The sequence below is a fragment of the Canis lupus genome, chromosome 22 (assembly GCF_048164855.1).
Source record: "Canis lupus baileyi chromosome 22, mCanLup2.hap1, whole genome shotgun sequence".
Taxonomy (NCBI): domain Eukaryota; kingdom Metazoa; phylum Chordata; class Mammalia; order Carnivora; family Canidae; genus Canis; species Canis lupus.
Window position 1 is genome coordinate 41,261,741 of NC_132859.1, and position 17,341 is coordinate 41,279,081.

Sequence of the window (17,341 nt, forward strand, 5' to 3'; positions counted from 1 at the left end):
CAGGACCCAGGCAAAAGGGCTCACACCTCACTCCCTTCCCCTGCCACTGCCTGGAACGTCATAGGAATCCTACTGATCTCCTGGCTGCCTGAGGTTCCGCCTTTAATACAAGATGGAGCACAGATTAAAATTTAAATATGAACACCATCCTCTTCAGAGCTTTAGCTGCCTCTTTCCTATCCTCCTCTCCCTGGCCTGGCTTCCTTTATTTGTCAAGCACAAAGCAGAAGAATCACTGTACTATTAGCCACCTCCCATTACCACCCCCTCGCTCCCTCCCTGCCACCCTGGCGAGGAGGCAGCTGGGGTCAGGGAAAGAGAGGAGCCTCCATGTTCCTAGTTGGCACCAAGATAAAGCTCTGTGAAACAAGGGCATGGACAGCAGAGAAAACAATTATGGTCACCATGCCTTTCCCTGTTTGCTTTCCTTCCATAGGCCACTGTTCTAAAAGTTGTTGTATCATCAAAAGGAGAAAACCAAATTCATGTATGTCAGAGGAGTACCGGGGTTAAAGTTTAGAACTACCCTGCTGGACAAATGTCTAGCTTAACTGAGAAGTGTATGTTTTCCTCTAATTACATATTAACTTGTTTATTGGAAAATAACCATCTTGATTTTAATTAATCACAAAGAAAGAGCAAAATATAGGGGGAAAATACTGTCTGACTCATCTTTTTCATGCTGCTCTCTCTCCTCTAGTCTGAAAAGGTTTGTTTTCTTCGCTTGCTTAAAAACCCTAAGGTAAGATGAAGAGACAAGAGTGCTAACCTTCTTAAACACCTAGCCCAGCTATTTTGGCTGACACCAATAAGCAGATAGCAAGATGAATTAAATAGGTAAGGGAGACACAGATGGAAGACCCAGATTGGCTATCTACTGTGATCCCAGCCAACATTCTCCAGGGACCTCACCTCAGGTACATTTACCTGAGCCATTGAAGACCAAGGGAATCCTATCAGTTTCTGAATGGGCCAGTGGAAAAGGATGATGTAAGAACATGGCCCCAGCACAATGCTGGTTTGGGTTCTCAACACTGGTAAGGCCATCCTTCAGACCTGAGCTGCTGAAACAGGGGCAAGTGTGGGGAACCTAAGCTTTAATTAGTACTCATTAGGCGCTAGGCATAATCACATTTACTCCTCACCACAATTTTGTGTGGCAGATATAAGCCCTATTTCACAAATAAGTTACCCTTTTGAGCCTTCTTTCCCTTATCTACTGCCATAGTTAGAGCTACATTGAACCCCATGTCAGGCAGACTTCTGTGTCAGCAGTCCATCTTGTCAAATTAAACAAAGTAATCAAAATATAATTGTGGAGGTAAGGAAGAAAAAATACGCATTGTATTTTAAATAGCTGAGAAGTCAGAGAACTACAGAATGAAGGAGAGGGATCTCTATCATGAGATGTATTACAGTCCATAGTGATATGACATGACTTCTTAATAATGGTGGTGATTTAGCTTCCTGATGAGCAGGGTACTACAGATGAAACTGACCTAGCATATCTAATGGGATTTCCTCTTATTCCATTAACACAAAAAATACTGCTAAGTCACAAGATTAAGAGAAAAAAAAAAGATGAATTGGTTGAAATAAATTTTTAAAAATCTCTTCCTGCAATATGCTTGGAAAATAAATCCAAAGACATATTATTGGATGATCTAACAAAACACAAAGTCAAATACAGAAATCAGACGAAATAGAGATGATAAATTCCAATGAGCTTTAAGAGACAAAGGAGAAAAAAGAAAAGAAAGGCAGAAAGTAAAATTGCAGAAATGGAAGATTTTATTGAACGAAAAACAGACATAATTATGGATCAGGAAACAATCACCAAGCTCACAACTGAATAAACAATTAAAAAAAAGAAAGAGCCATTCCTTTTCTGAAATCTAATAAGGGCCTAAATTATACAATCAAAAAATAATCATGAAGAAAGAACATCAGTCCACCCTCTTCCTTCTTCTGGAGACTACGGAACCCAGCAAATCTTGGGTCTTTAACAAGCATACCCTCATTTTACATCGCACATTCACAACAAGGATAATACTGCCCCCTATGAGGGTCGAAAACAGGTTCTTATGGGGTGAAAAAAATAAAAAAAAATCCCACTCTTTTTAGGCAGAGAGCAAAGATACAGCACATCAATACTATATTTGTGGTATTAAATTGCAGGGGGAGTAGCTAAGAATATATGTGTAAGCCTAACACGGGAAATGCAGCCTTACAGAAATTCCAATTTGGCTTTGCATCAGAAATGTAACAGAATCCTAATACAGGAGCACCTGGGTGGCTCAGTGGTTGAGCATCTGCCTTTGGCTCAGGTTGTAATCCTGGGGTCCTGGGATTGAGTCCCATATCGGGCTCCCCAGAGGGAGCCTGCTTCTCCCTCTGCCTATGTCTCTACCTCTCTGTGTCTTTCATAAATAAATTTAAAAAAAAAAATCCTTAAAATACCTTCTAAAACTCACATGGGTTTCCAAACTAAAGGAGTCAAAAATGAGAAATACAAACACTTGGTGGCTCTTAACAGGGTAAGTGGGTAAGTAAAGGGAAGACATTTTATAATGCCTGGAAGAAAAAGAAAAGAAAAAAAGTGAATTCTTCCAGGAGTTTAATCATCTGGGGTGTCCCTGGTACTACCAAAAAGTAGACTACCCCTGGGAAAGGCAAGTTTAAGGAGGTACAGAACTCACTGGCCTCCATGGCCATCCCTGCTCCAGACTGTGGAAGCCTCACTCAGAACGCATGGCACTGGAAGAAAGGCACGCCCTCTTGACTTGAAGATGGAAGCAAAACCCATCAGCCCACAGACTGCAGATCACTCTCCCGCGGTCCCTGAATAAACAACTTCCAGCCTTTGCTCTGCACTCCTCCCTGACACCAACGTTTCTGAGAGGTGACAGCAATGATTTTCTGCACTTCTCAGACCCCAGGCACGACCTAATTAACTTTTTAATATGTTATCAGTGCCTCTTCCTCTCAAAATGCTTTCCTTCTAAGGTCCTAAATGCAAAAGAAAGAGGACTAGGAAACTCTTGGGAACATGCTCATTCCTTTTCTTTGGCCTGGTGGGCTGAGGTCACTCCCTGCCCGCCTGCACGCTCCCACGCTCCCCCCCTTTCCCCGCCCCCACAGGGGATGGAGGCCCAAGCTGGGCACCGTCAGAGGAACTCAAACCAGCATCGCGGGAGGCTATCTCTGAAGAAAAAGGAGTAGGCATTACAGAGGCTGCCCCCTTGCTGGTGGTGGATCAGGGCCCACAGGCGGTCGCCGAGGAGGGTGGAGAGGGGCTGAGGCCCCCGGTGATCACCTTCCAGCGGCTTCACGATCTGGAGTTTCTCGGGCAGGTAGGAGCGGCTGCTGAAGGACATGCCCGAGAAGCCGGTGAACTCGGAGAAGCGCGAGTGGGTGCCGAGGGACATGATGCTCTCCGTGGGCGTAAGCGAGCCGCTGAGCAGCTCGCCCTTCTCCGCCAGCTCCCTGAGCTTCCGCTCCTGCTCCTCCTCGAAGAACCTGCGCTCCGAGAGGTAGTTCTCCCGGCGGAGGGACAGCCGCCGCAGGGCCGTCTCCAGGTCATGGGAGCCCGGGGTGCCCGGCGTGCCCGGCTTCTTGCTCCGCTCGTCGCTCCTGCAAGGAGGGAGATGGGGCTGAGCGCGGCGCCCCAGCAGCAGGCACATGCAAGGTACACAGTCCGAGGAAGGCCTCGCTGCTAGGTGGCCAGGGGTGGACACGTCTGGGGGCCGCAGGACTGTTGCCAGGGAAGCCAACAGGGCAAGCCGCTGAAATTTAGGCAAAAATGGGCAAGGCCATGCCTGCCTGGAAGAACTAGTTCTCGCTGTTGGGTGTTTTGCTGGGAACTAGGAGAGCACTAAGGTGTAATGAAAATTTGCACCCACAATGCAAAAAAATTCCGTTCTCAGGAGCATGTTCCTTGTGAGCCCTGAGGATGGATGCCTGGTTGGCACAGTGGTTGAGCATCTCCCTTTGGCTTAGGTCACAATCCCCGGGTACTGGGATCGAGTCTAGCATAGGGCTCTCTGCATGGAACCTGCTTCTCTCTCTGCCTATGTCTCTGCCTCTCTGTGTGTCTCTCATGAATAAATAAATTAAAAAAAAAAAAAAAAAAAAGACGGCGGCTTGTCGGCTTCTTCAGGCTACAGTCCTAGTCACCAGAGAGGATACTGGTTCGACAGGCATTTCTCTTTCCTCTGGAATTAAAAGAGCTATTCTGATCAAGCAGCTTCCCCTCTGACCCAACTGGTCAGAGCACCGATTTCACTGTCACAGAAGAAGGGTGTACAACACAGCTGCCTATGTGTGTGTGCGTTTGTGGGGGGATGTGTCTGCAGGGCTTCAGGACAAAGAGGGACTGCCCACTGCCCACTCCAGGGGCAGGAGGTGTGTCTGGCACCTGCAGGGAGCCTACCTTTAAGCAAGCTAGATTCTGGTCACAGGACAGAGCCTGAGTCCTCCTCAGCCTTTCAAACACCCAAGCTACAAAGCGGTCCCTGAAACAAACATCCATTCTGTAGCCCAACAGTGAGGATTAACAGAAAAAATACTCATGTATCCTCCCCTTCAACATTTGATGGAAAAGCAGACTTCCTGTTGTACATCCTTCCACTGGTGAAAATATGCCCTTGATTCTGATCAAGGGCTGGCAACTCAGAGGGCTGGCAAAACAGATTAAGAGAACTGAAAGGTCTATGCTTTTCAGGCAATTCTGTATCAGCCTCCCTCTTCTGATAGCTGAACCCATATCTGATCCACACCACCTGTCTCCAAAACACAAAGAGTAAAAACTCCCAGTTGGCTCACCCCAGGTCGGCTGCCTCTGCTTCCAGGATGATGCTGTTGGTCTTGTTGTCCAGGACGATGTTGCCAACGTCACTGCCATAGAAGCTGGACCGGGGGGTGCTGACGCAGCTGGACAGGAGGGAGTTCACGGCTGAGGACTGGTTGGAGCCAGGGATGTTCATGGGGGACGGGGTCAGAGACCTCTGCTTGACGACTTGGTTGATGTTTCTCACAGTCTCAAAGACTCGCTTTTGGTGACTGGTGGGGGGAAAAGGGGGTATGCACAATATCCATGAATAAACAAATGCAGGAATGACTGTGGAGTTCAATCCTCCAAAAACTACCATCAGAGGAGCCAAAAGGCAGCTGACCCACGCTGAGCCCCCAAGCAACCTGCCACCCTGTGCCTTCCACATGTTTTTTAAGACTGTTGGCTGGAAGGCAAGAGACTCAATGCCCACTGAATTCAGAGCTCTAATTTGTGGTTGTGTCCTAAAGGTGATGCTAGCAAGATGATCAATGCTTTTCGCTCCCTTAGGCTTGACCCACAAATAAAAATACTTAAGCAGGGCTTTTTGTCTCCCAGCTATTTTTCCTCTTTTATGATGATCACTTAGAATACAAAGTCCAAGAGGGCAGTGTTCACTGTTCAGCACATAACAGAGAACCATAAATATCTGTAGAATGAGTATTTGCTGACTATTCACATATATATATATATATATGAAGCAAGACAAAGTCTTAAACTTCTATAATGAGATGATAAATACCACATGAATCTTTTTTTAGAAATTGCTAGTTCTAAGAGTGGAACCTCCCTTTGATGCTCATTTTTTCCCCTTTTTTGCGGGGAGGGGGAGAGAGCAGAGGGAGAGAGAAAGAGAGAGAGAAAACAAACACAAGTGGGAGAGGAACAGAGGGGGGGAGAGAGAGAGAGAGAGAGAGAATCCCAAGCAGACTCCATGCCCAATGCAGAGCCCAACATGGGGCTCGATCTCACAATCCTGAGATCACGATCTGAGATGAAATCATGAGTCAGATGCTTAACCAACTAAGCCACGCAGATGCCCCCTCCTCATTTGCTCCTTTTTAAGGAGACAAAGGTAGGCACATTGCTATAATGGCCCCTTCCTTCTGGGATACATAGAGCTTCACCTCTGGTCACCCCCAGGATCCCATTTCAGTTCTGGCTGTGGGCTTTGGGTACAGAAAATACACAATGAAATTGGATCCACAGGTTCCTTAGAAACACCTCGGGGGAGGCCTAGTGCAAAGTCCCACATTAGGAAGAGAGTTGATAGAGGCCAATATTCGTAAATGTATCCAGACGAGAAGCAGAGGCCTTGTGCACACCCCTCAAAGAGCCGCCTCTGTATCTCCTACTGCATCCTATTTTTGTTTTTCAAACAGACATTAAACATTTTTAAAGTACTGTTTTTCACCAAAAGAAAAGATAAAAATGGTGTTAATAATAAAAGATGTTAATAATACATCTTTAAAATCCAGTAAGGGGAACTGGAGGATATTACTGGCTGTGTTCTATCTCTCTTAATCTGGACCCAAGTATGTGGAAGCACCACAGTGATCCCTGCTGGTGTCTGAAGCCCACACGTTGCTAGTTTTGATGACCACGGGTATGAAGCAGTCTCTGGGAAGTTTAGAACCAGGCCATACGCGATATCTGGAGACTCAGGCTCTTCCAGCTGCAGTTCTTTGCGCATGGTTCCCTCAATCTCTGCTGCCAAGGAGTCCTGAGAAAAGCCAGAAAACACACTGGGTGAACAGCAATTCAAGTCTCTAACAGAGGCTCACGGCTGGCTAGCCATAGGAATGTCAACTGAGGTTCTCAGAAGCCTGCAAACTACCCATGACACCAGGCTGACAACATTCGTCACTGTTGGAACCCCTGCCACGCAATCCCCATGGCGGATTCTGAATGGAGCCATCCTAGTGGGCACTGAGAGTAAAGCCCCTATACCCCCAGGCAGCTAAGGGTCTGAGAGCAACGTCATGTCTCTTGGCCTTACCATAGAGCTGTGACTCTACCCATAAGGAGAGGCGGGGACTTTATGGAGGAGACGACCTCTGTTGTGAGCACTATCATCCAAGCCTCTGTCCTCCTGCCCCCCAGCCCCCAGCAAGAAAAGCTCCTCTTCCCACTGACCCATTGCCTACCCACCTTTAGTAGCCAGCCCACACCTCTACAAATCCACTACTATTACTACTATCAGTAGTTCCCACTATTAATCCTCCATTCCTCCTCCAAGAAAGACACCAAACACATGAAGTCCCCACACAGTTAGCTCACTTAAATCTTTCTCCAGCTAGGTCGTGGATTTTGTGGGTTAGGGGAAGGCCCAAGCTGAGACTCACCAATTTTGGCTGCCTGATGGGTGCCCCGCTCCCTGAATGACCCACCACTCCTCACCTCTCTTTGAGGCAGAGCCTAACAAGCAATCCCACACACAGACACAGGTCAATGCCAGCAGGAAGACCAGATGTGTGCAGAAAAGCACCTGTTGGGGCCTCAGAGGAGGACACTACTCAGGACAGCCTGAGGGAAGGGCTAACTCTGTGCTAATTAAAGAGACCTCCTGTGATGATAGGAATGCTCTTTCTGCACTGTCCTGCTGCGGGAGCCACAGGCCCCAAGCGAGCACTTGAAACATGGCCAGCGTGACTGAGAACCTGAATTAACTGAACTAATTTTAACGGACTTAAATTTACATAGCCACCCATGGCCAACAGCTTCCCAGCAGCCAGACCAAGGGAACTCCAGAGCATCCCCCTCCATGGCCCAACGGTCAAAGAACAATGCTCCAGTCTGAAAGCTGGAACCAGGTGGGTACACATGACAGGAGCTGGCAAGAAGCTGAGTCCAGGAAGGTTTTGTGGGCTTCTTTTCAACTCCTATTTCTAAATATGCAGTTTTATTTTATGAATTTTACCCACAGACTGCAATTCAACATCACCCATGTTGTAAGAGGGTTCCTTGGGTGAGCTCTTCTGAAGCTGGTTTAACTTTTCTTCATACCCTAATTCACCATATAGTTTACATTCGGAATTCTGCATGAGGAAACGTAGGAGAGATGACATACCAAACTACTAACTTCAAGGCTATGCTGGGAGAAAGCTGCAGGCTGGCTCCATGACTTTTTTTTGGCCCTGAATATCCTAGGAATCTGGGAAAGCCATGGGCCTCTTCTCAGAATAATATTTTTAACTGAATAAAATAATTAGGACCGAAAGGAAGCCAGATAGACTGAACTAGTCACTAGACTAATAACAACAATCATGATGGAGTAACACACAGGGTCTGGCTTCAGGCCTGGTAATTACTGCCACCTTGAAGAGAAGATTAGCACAAATGGGATTTTGAGATATCTTACAACTGAAAACACGCCATGAAAGCAGCTGTGATTTTAGCTGGTGACAAAGTCACAGGGATGCTAATAATGCTGTGGCTTGTGGCCCACCTTCATATGAGAAGGAAACACTGTAACACTGTGTACGAGGGAATAAAATAAAAGGTGTGACTTCCCTTAAATTCATGGGTCCCCTGAACCCTGTCTGAGGATCCCAGATTAGGAACTCTTGCCATAGGCAAGAGAGCTGGGAATGTACTCCTCGGGCAGAAACTGTTACTCACGGTTTGATTCAGCAATTACAAAGGCTGGGAGCAGGAGCAGCAGATTTGGGCGTTCTGCTCCACAAACATGGGCACAGCACCACTCAGGGTGCCTTAAATACCTTTAATACATAGTGTACTTTAAAAATAGCCATCTTCAAAATCTGAACCATGCCAACAGCTACAGAAAAAGGCAAGCAAAAGCTCCATCTCAGCAAATACGAAAGCTGAGAATCTGCAGAAGAAACCCAAATGTAGATTTTCAGTTTGGCTTTTCTGTGTCATGGTTTTGTCTTAAAACAGGTCTGTCCCTGAGAGTGGGGAATGCAGTGGAGTGAATCCTAAGTGCACGGGAAATAAGATGCCCCAAGGAGGCCACCACACCAAGATGGGAAGCCAGGAAGTAGGTAAACTGAGGCAGAGAGCATACATCGCTACATAGGCCAGTCTGTGAGCTGCGTGTCATGGGCTCCAGATCGAGGAATCAGGGGCACAGAATGTTCTTTGCTGCCTTTGCTGGGATTTCTGAACATACTGGATCACCAATCTGCTCCTTGGAAGGCTACGTTAATATCTTTCGTTTTGGTTTCACTAGGTTTCAATCAAGTTGAGAGAGAGAGATTGTTCTGCCTGATTTTGATATATAAAAGGAAAGGAGATCATGATTTAGAAAAAGTGAACCAGAAAACAAGGGTCAGGGTGGAAGGGCCAGGGCAGTGTCAGCAACAGGGGTGGGGAGGAGGATGAGAGGAAAGAGCCCTACAGCAAGACCAGTCCAAAGGAACAAAGTTTTAGAAATTGGAGGCACCATCCACTCATATCTCATTTGGGAATGCTTCTCTCAAAAGTTCTTGTCTCCTCAAGGAGGATTTGGTGTTTCAAGAAACCACAGAAACAGAGCCTCAATATAAAAGTTCTTGGTCTTATGTTCTTCCGTCTGTCTGTCCACCCATCCAAATCTCGTACCTACTGAGTAGGTGTAATTCTGTGACACAACAAGCACCGAGTAGATAGAGTATTACAGAGAGGGAAGGAGGAAAGTAGCAAATAAGACATGGTCCCCGCCTTCAGGGAGCTTCTGTTGGCTAGGAGAAGATGCAAGGAGGAAGCTCAGCAAATGCCAGGGGAAAAAGACCAGCAGAGCAGGCCTGCCCTGTGCTGCGAACCTCCAGCAGGGAGAGCTCACCTGGAAGATCCCCTTCTCAACCATGTTTCCTTAAGGCCCAAGCATGCAATAGATCAGGCCAGAGCTAAGAAATAAGAGTGCAGGGAAATCATTTTGTAGAAATAGAAACACCACTCTTTGTGGAGAGAGAGATTTTTTCAGATCACAGATATTGAAAGCCCCCAAGAAGACGATTACTAAGCCTAGAAAGAACCAGCAGAACTGTATGGGCAATTTAAGAATTCTAGAATGCACTGTGAAGCCAAAATAGCTCGTAGTCTCATAAGGTCAGAAAAATAATAATGTATGAATAACATCCTCCAAGTATCTGAGGTTCCTACTAAGTTTACCAATTAAGGATACGAGGAGAAAAAAATGGACTGAGTCAGAGGGAAGGCAGAGGAGGCATCGATCTGCCTCATGTAGTCACAGAGCCACCAGCTGGGCATACAAGCCCCTGACTCAGATCTAGATCTAAGCTGCAGAATGAGAAGCCACCCACAAAGACTCCCCTCCAGACCCCACCTCCCTATCAGGCCCCGTGGGCTGGAAGCAGGGGCACAGGGCACGAAGCAAGCGGGCACTCACCATGGGGAACAGGCCCAGCGAGTGGTAGCGCCGGGATGTGGTGTTGGGCATGGTCTTGTTGCGGAGGTTCTTGAGCTCCTCCTGTGCCTCGTGAAGCATCTCCATGCACTCCGCATACTTGTCCTCCAGCTCACGCAGCTGCGGAACACCAGAAAGGCACACAGGGTCAGGGGCCGGTCAGGAGCCCTGTGCCTCCAGGTTGACACCGAAGAATACTTGAGGCTCAGTGCTTATAGCCTCAGAAACCTCCCAAATTCTAACAATGGGCAACTGAGGAAATAGGCTTCCAGTTACGGAATGTGTAAATCATGGGGATGAAAGACCAATGGTACGGTGACAGTAGTACGCTGACAGATGTGGCTGCACTGTGGTGAGCACAGCATAGCGTACAGAGATGTCAAATCACTACTTATACACCTAGACCTAATATAACACTGCGTGCCAATGATACTCAAAGAAAAAAATAATTAAAAAAAAAAAAAAAAAAGCAACTTGACGCGAATGGGAGAGCAAAGTGTCACACCCTCGTCTCCAGCCACATCTCTGCGTGGGCTCCTTCCTACGGTGAACCCTGTGCCATTTCACTTACTGGACATTTAGCAGGAGGCGGGCTGTGCAGGGCCCGGCCTCCCAGGAATTTACGAGTAAGAATGACTTTTGATTCAGAATTAAAAACAGCTAGTGAGGTGGACATGACCCTGAGAGCGGGGCCCAGCAGAGGGAGGCTGATGGCACGAACTGGGAAGGGCCTGGTGAAAGTGGGATGAGAGGAGCCACTCACCTCGGCCGTGAGCTGCCGCTGGGCATCCTTAGCAGCCCCCAGGTGCTGGACCAGCTCTTCATTTTCCACCGCGCACTGCAACATGGCAAAGGCCACTCAGCTTCTCTTTTAAGATACTTAGAGACATCTCACTGCTTTCCTCTCACTACTAATCTGTTCCGATCCTACCACACCTCCATGACTTTTAGGCCAGAGTAAAATTTTGCCTTTTACGTAATTTTGAAGGCAGCCTTTCCTACATCTGGGCTTAACTTGGGTATCACATAACTCCGGTATTCCAGTAGAAAGCCGAAATCAAAATTAACTGTCCATCTCGGTGAGAAATTAGTCCATTCTGTATCCCCGCCTTATGCCCGCCTCCATAGACACGGCCCCGACCCAGGCACACTTCACCTCATGCTTCTAGCAAAGGCCTGACATGGGAACCTAAATTCTGTTTTGTTGTTTTCCTGCTGCTCCATCTTAAATCTAAAGGGGAAATTATTCTGCAGCAGAACACACTAGGTACACTGTGTAAAAACAAATCCTAGACCAGAAAATTCATGAGTTAAATTTCAGAACTCTGCAGCTCAGCACCTTTCTTAACGAATTCTATTAATGTGCAGATTATTTTTAGGAGATCAGTGGTTATATGATCCCTCCCCAGTTCAGGGCAATGAGCTCTATTCTATTGATTTTGCTAATAAGCCTTTTCTCCAAAGGGGCAGGACAAACTCCTAAACTATGAAACCAAAGGGCACAGTCTTCAGGGGCAAATGCCAACTGCATCAACCCGAGAAACAAGCCTTACAGCTTTTGCCTTCTTCTGCAAGTCAACTATCTGCGACAGCAGGTGTGTGATCTCCTCTTGCTGGCGGGCAGCATCTTCGGTCTTCTTAGCCAGCTCCTCTGAGATACTGGCAATCTGCACATTGGCATCCCCTTTAACCAAGAAATGACAACAAGAGGAAGTTAGACCCAAAGAGAATGGTTTCTTTGTGGTTTGCACAAGAAAAAGTATCTTTTTTACCAGGCAGGGGGAGGAGTGGAGAGCGGAGAGTGAAGAAGGAACAGCCTCTGTTTTCCTGCATGGGCTCTGTCAAGAGAAGGAGCAGGCCCCCAGGTGTGGCTCCCAGGCCCAGTGTGGGGAGCCCAACCCCACGGACCAAGGCTACTTCCCTTAGAGGAAGTCAGGTAAGTTTTGGGCGTCAGTCAGGAGATACCACACCACACAAAGGTGCCCCAATCCCCACAGTCATGCATGAACAGATCCACATCATTAACAGGAATCCCTGCTGCGCCCTGTTCTAGAAGGAACTGCTGCCTGCACAGTATAATTCCCTTGGGTGTTTTCCACCCATATTCAGGGTCATAACTCATTTTACTAGATTGGACCACAGGGTGTGTTTCATTTATTAAGTGTCTTGCTGAAACTCAAAATGCTGTCTGCCCTTTTGTCTTAACTTGTAAACTGATGATAGAGAAGGTGGGAAAGGTACTTGTCTGCAAAGCGGAGAACTCTGGCCTCAACCTTCACATGTCAGTTACGAGAAACCATAATTGATTAGTTTTTGCACAGGGACATGAGAACTCTATAACTGGGCTTAACTTGGGTATCACATAACTCCGGTATTCCAGTAGAAAGCCGAAATCAAAATTAACTGTCCATCTCGGTGAGAAATTAGGACAACACATGGCTGACAACCTAGCACCCAATTTCTCACGAGTCCGAGTGAGGGCTGCCACGCAAGGTCAGGAGAAAACTCTAGTTTTCAGAAAAAGTGCTACGGAGCCCAAGCCACCAGGGAGACTGCACTGCATACAAATCTGCTCACAAGATGGCAGAAAGTAAAAAGAGGCGGTGAGGGTGGAGCAAGAGGACCAGGACATACTCAGCTCCTTCACGCAGTCGTTGACCAGCTGCTGTTCCTTCTCTTCGTAGGTAATGGTCTCCGTCTTCAGTTGGCAGGCCTGTGGACAAGGCTCAGGTCAGAGGCCCCACATTCACAGCTGAACGGGTAGGGTGGGCAAGGCTTGGGGCCCGGGGCAAGGATAAACTGGAGTCCAGGAAGCTGCCTTCCGTCCCCCCCCTCCCCTCCCCGCCATCCATTACACCCTCAAATACAGGAAGCTCATCAAAATGCCCTGCTCAGGTAAGGAATCACCAATCCTCAAAGCCAAACAGCTGAAAAATGTGTACCACCAGAGGGCGCCACACAAGGGGATACGCGCTCTGCAAGTGCCACCCTCATGTCTACTGGTGTCTGTCCCAGCTCATAGACATGGACCTTTGTGACTCCAGCGGGTCTAAGACTCAGCTCTTCCAACCACAGGCATTCTAAGGATGACCACAGGAATAGCTAACACTTGTCATGTACCTGCTTTATGCAAGGCACTACCGTCCTAGGAGGTCTGAGTCAGAGTTAGATCTACTGTATTCACTTAGTAAAGACAAGGTACAAGACCAAAGCATTAAAATCCAGAATCCCAAGAGCTATCTCAGGACTCTGGATAGCCAGCTGACAAGGTTGGAAAACAGAGATCCAAAGAAGAAAATATCCGAGGGACACCTGGGTGGCTCAGTGGTTGAGTGTCTGCCATTGGCTCAGGTCATGATCCCAGGATTCTGGGATTGAGTCCAAAATCAGTCTCTCTCTGCCTCTTTCTGTCTCATGAATGAATAAAATCTTTTTTTAAAAAAAGGAAAGAAAAGAAAGTATCCAAGGCAGAGAAGGGGTATCTCTGAGCCCTCAGGCCCTGGCCCCTGGGAGACACTACACTCCTGAAAACTGATGTGGAATCTGTAGCTGGAATTAGGTTCCTTCCACGTGCTTTAGGTGAACCCTCTGACAGGGGGACAAATTACTGCATACCTAGGACTAGTGCATTTACCTGAGGTAGACAGTGGAAAGGAAAGCTCTGGCCAGGACTCTTGACTTGGCCACTGCCTGGCAGAGAAAGCCTGGACAACCCTCTTGGTGGCTCTGGGTTTGTGCTGCCCACTAGTCAATGAAGACTAGAAGAGGTAAGGTCTAAGAACATGACCCTTCCCTCGTGCACAGCCCTGATAAGCCCAGACATGAGGCTCTTTCCACCTTGGGGGCAAATTCAAGGTGGTCTGCCTTACTACAGGGGCTTGAGGAAGCCCTGGGCCAGCTCGGGTGGGTGTGCAGTCCAAACTTAAAGCATACCTCTGGCTGGAGAGCATCAACTCACTGACAAGACAAAAAGTACTAAACTTGCATGCGTCGGTGTTTCTAGGTAGGGGCAGCGGGTGAAGGGAAGTAATGTGGGGGTCAGAGTCCCAGAGCCTTGCAAATCCCAGCTTTGTCATTCCCTAACTTGTGCCATGCTGGAAAATCAAACACCTAGCAGCCTGGGTCCTGGCTTCCTCACTGTAAATGACAAGCAAAGTAACAGACTTCCAGCCTTGCTGCAAAATTTGAAAAAACAAACAAACAAACCGAACACAGGCAGGGGTGCCTGGGTGGCTCAGTCAGTTAAGCATCTGCCTTTGGCTCAGGTTGTGGTCACGGAGTCCTGGGATCAAGACCCAAGTCAGGCTCCCTGCTCAGTGGGGAGTCTGCTTCTCCCTCTGCCCCTCCCCTCACTCATGTTCTCTGTCTTTCAAATGAATAAATATTAAAAAAATAAAAAAAACAGGTAAGCATCTGGCACAGTGACTTGCCAGTCAGAAATACTCAAAAGCATGAGTTGCCAAGTTGTCTCAACTATCTTTTTAAGTTAATTGTCTAAGAATTATGTCTCCAAGTTGTCACGTACTATCCCTTAGAACAGATCTGACTGGCAGCAACCTGCTTCCATGTCATTTCCATGGAGAGACCCCACCCACAGAGCCCTGCTGTGAGCAGGAGGACGGGGAGGGCCTGGCCACAGTTGCCTACTCACACAGAGGATCCATGAGTCCTCAGCCCCACCCATCCCTCACCGACAGGGAGCATCTGTGCTCCCCAGCACATGAGTGAGGCTATGAGCACCACACAGGTGGCTCCCCTACAGTCACCCTCGGGAATAACGCTGCAGGCACAGCCCCTCCTGTCAGATAAGGCAAAGGGGTCCACCACCCTCCAGAGGGTACAAAGGCAGGGAGCACACTTCACCTCCGACCGGAGTACCACGTTCTCCTCTTCGAGGTCCTTGAGCTTCTTCTGAAGAGAATCCAGATGAAAGTAATTCTGCACTGAGGACGATGACTCATTCCTCTTCAGTCTGGGAGAGAAAGTACAATCTCGTTCTAGGGAGAGACATTGGCTCCCTGCCTCCAGCAAACCCAGGGAAGCACAAAGGGCCTTTGCAGGGAGGAACCATGAAACCCACAGGTGCAAAAGGGGCCCCCTGGAGAGCAGGGGCAGCAGCACACAGCCTCACCACCGCTCAGGATCTGCAGTCGCCACATGGCCTCACAATTCAGCAGAAGCAACTACTTGAAAACACACACTTCCAGAGGCCTAGAAATTTATTTAATATTTGCACTGCCATCCTATGTGCCCAGAACAGTTTTCAGTACTCTACAGGGATTAAGGCAATTAATGCTCATAATCCTATGAATAAAGCACTAGCAGTAGTCCCATTTTACAAACAAGCAAACAAGCACAGAGTGGTTAAGTAATGTAGTCAAGAGAACACAGCTAGGAAACCACAGAGCAACAGTCTGAACTCAGGCCACTGGGCTCTCGAGTTCATGCTCCTAAAGTGAGGCTCCACTGACTCTCAGGGAAGTCCCCCACACCTTCTGCTCCAAGGGTCCACCATGGCACCTCTGGCTCCAGAACCCAATATGACCCTCTCACTGCAGGGCTCACCCTGTGCCCAGTGACCAGGCCGGAGCAACCGAAATTGACGAACAACCCTGTCCTCCCATGTCCTGCTACAACAGTACAATTAATTTGAGGCCTGTGGACTTGCTGGGTCTGGGGAAGGCTGGGAGCAGTGGACCTACTGCTGGTGATGTAGCCCTGCCTAGGTAACTCCAAGGACATGGATGACAGCCAGCCGCCTGTGTCCTGGCCCCAGTGACATGGCCCTCTGGAGACTTACGGGGTGGAGCACACGGACTCAGGCTCGCTCTCCTCTGCGGCGCTGGTGTAGAACTGGAGCAGCTCATCCTTCATGGACAGCTCATGCCGGAGCTGAGATACCTGTACAGACACAACAGGAGGCCCCTCCATCATGCTCAAACATGTGCTGCTGGGTGGCAATGTTTGTTGAATTCCTCACCAAAAGTAAAGCCATGTAATTGATTTTTGTGCTTTTCAAGGATAAGAGGCTACATTTGATCACATTTAAGAAAAACACAGTCAACTATGTTTTGATAGAAAATCCTCTGCCTAAATTTATGGTTTTTACTTGGGTTCAGAGAGGAGGTGAGAGGAGACTAGAAGGCTCTGGAATGATGTTGGGTGGGGAGGAGGGAAAGACAATATAGCATATGGGCTTTGCAAGTAGCCAGATGACCAGCTGGGCAAATGGCCGGAGAAAAAGATCCTGTTATCAAATGAAAGAAGAGGCCATTCACTTCTGCTGAAACCAAATGCCACCCTGGACTGGGCCCCTGGCAATGCCAGCTCTGGGTGGGCAGCTACAAGCAGCTCATCCACCCTTGCTGGCACACTCGGCACACTCACAGCCTCACCCTGTGACTGCTACACCCTCACAGGGCTCTGAGCCAAGCCTGGCCAGACTCTGCTCTGTACTCAGTGATCATAAGATAGCAATTTCAGACATAGGGAGAAAGGACGCAGTCATCAGGAAGTGGCCAGACTGATACTGCTAGGTCAGTTTTTGCAAACTGCCTTATTTATGCTTAACATCTTAAGCAAACAAACCTATGCCATAAAATTTTTCACTTCCCTTTCACCACTCACAACTGATGAACAAAGAACTAGTGCTGTGAGCAAGAATTACAATTTAATTCTTTGCCTCTAATTTGATTTGGGGTCTATGGTTTATTCCAGCTTTCCTACACAACACAGTATTTATGACTTCCACAGAGAAGAAAATTTTATCTGCACAAAAGCTTTAGTTTCAACATCTAGACTGACAGTTTAATGATGTGTGTCATTATGTGCTCAAGGGGAACATATTACAGTTTCTAATTTCAAAGCTTTTCCAAGAAAAAAGAGGCATTTCCACGTCCAAAGATTTGGGTGCTGTTTGTAGGAGGTGAGGAAGCCCCACACAAGGGCAATAATGTAGAGGAAAAGCATGTGACAGACAATGGGTGACCGTTTACTGGTTCCCAGGTGGCATGTTTCTCTGCTCAGAAAACTAGGTTGACCTGGCACACTCTAATGCCTGAGAGAAGGGAAATTCAGGTCATGATGCTGGGGACAAGGGAAACAGGGGTTGACTTCTCCAAAACTCAACCATATTCTAC

At 47.8% G+C, this 17,341-nt stretch overlaps 1 protein-coding gene across 14 annotated transcripts in view; it reads right to left on the reverse strand.

The window, feature by feature from the left end:
• The window catches only part of TRAK1 (trafficking kinesin protein 1), a 181,810-nt gene that overhangs the window by 18,979 nt on the left and 145,490 nt on the right, over nucleotides 1-17,341 (reverse strand). For all 14 annotated transcript variants that reach the window (XM_072793212.1, XM_072793213.1, XM_072793205.1 and 11 more), the window contains 9 exons: nucleotides 16,003-16,103; nucleotides 15,066-15,174; nucleotides 12,837-12,915; nucleotides 11,756-11,886; nucleotides 10,966-11,040; nucleotides 10,185-10,322; nucleotides 6,478-6,554; nucleotides 4,825-5,061; nucleotides 3,317-3,633 (listed from right to left, as the gene is read on the reverse strand). In XM_072793212.1, coding sequence (XP_072649313.1) covers nucleotides 3,317-3,633; nucleotides 4,825-5,061; nucleotides 6,478-6,554; nucleotides 10,185-10,322; nucleotides 10,966-11,040; nucleotides 11,756-11,886; nucleotides 12,837-12,915; nucleotides 15,066-15,174; nucleotides 16,003-16,103 — 1,264 coding nt within the window. The remainder of the gene's footprint in view (nucleotides 1-3,316; nucleotides 3,634-4,824; nucleotides 5,062-6,477; nucleotides 6,555-10,184; nucleotides 10,323-10,965; nucleotides 11,041-11,755; nucleotides 11,887-12,836; nucleotides 12,916-15,065; nucleotides 15,175-16,002; nucleotides 16,104-17,341) is intronic.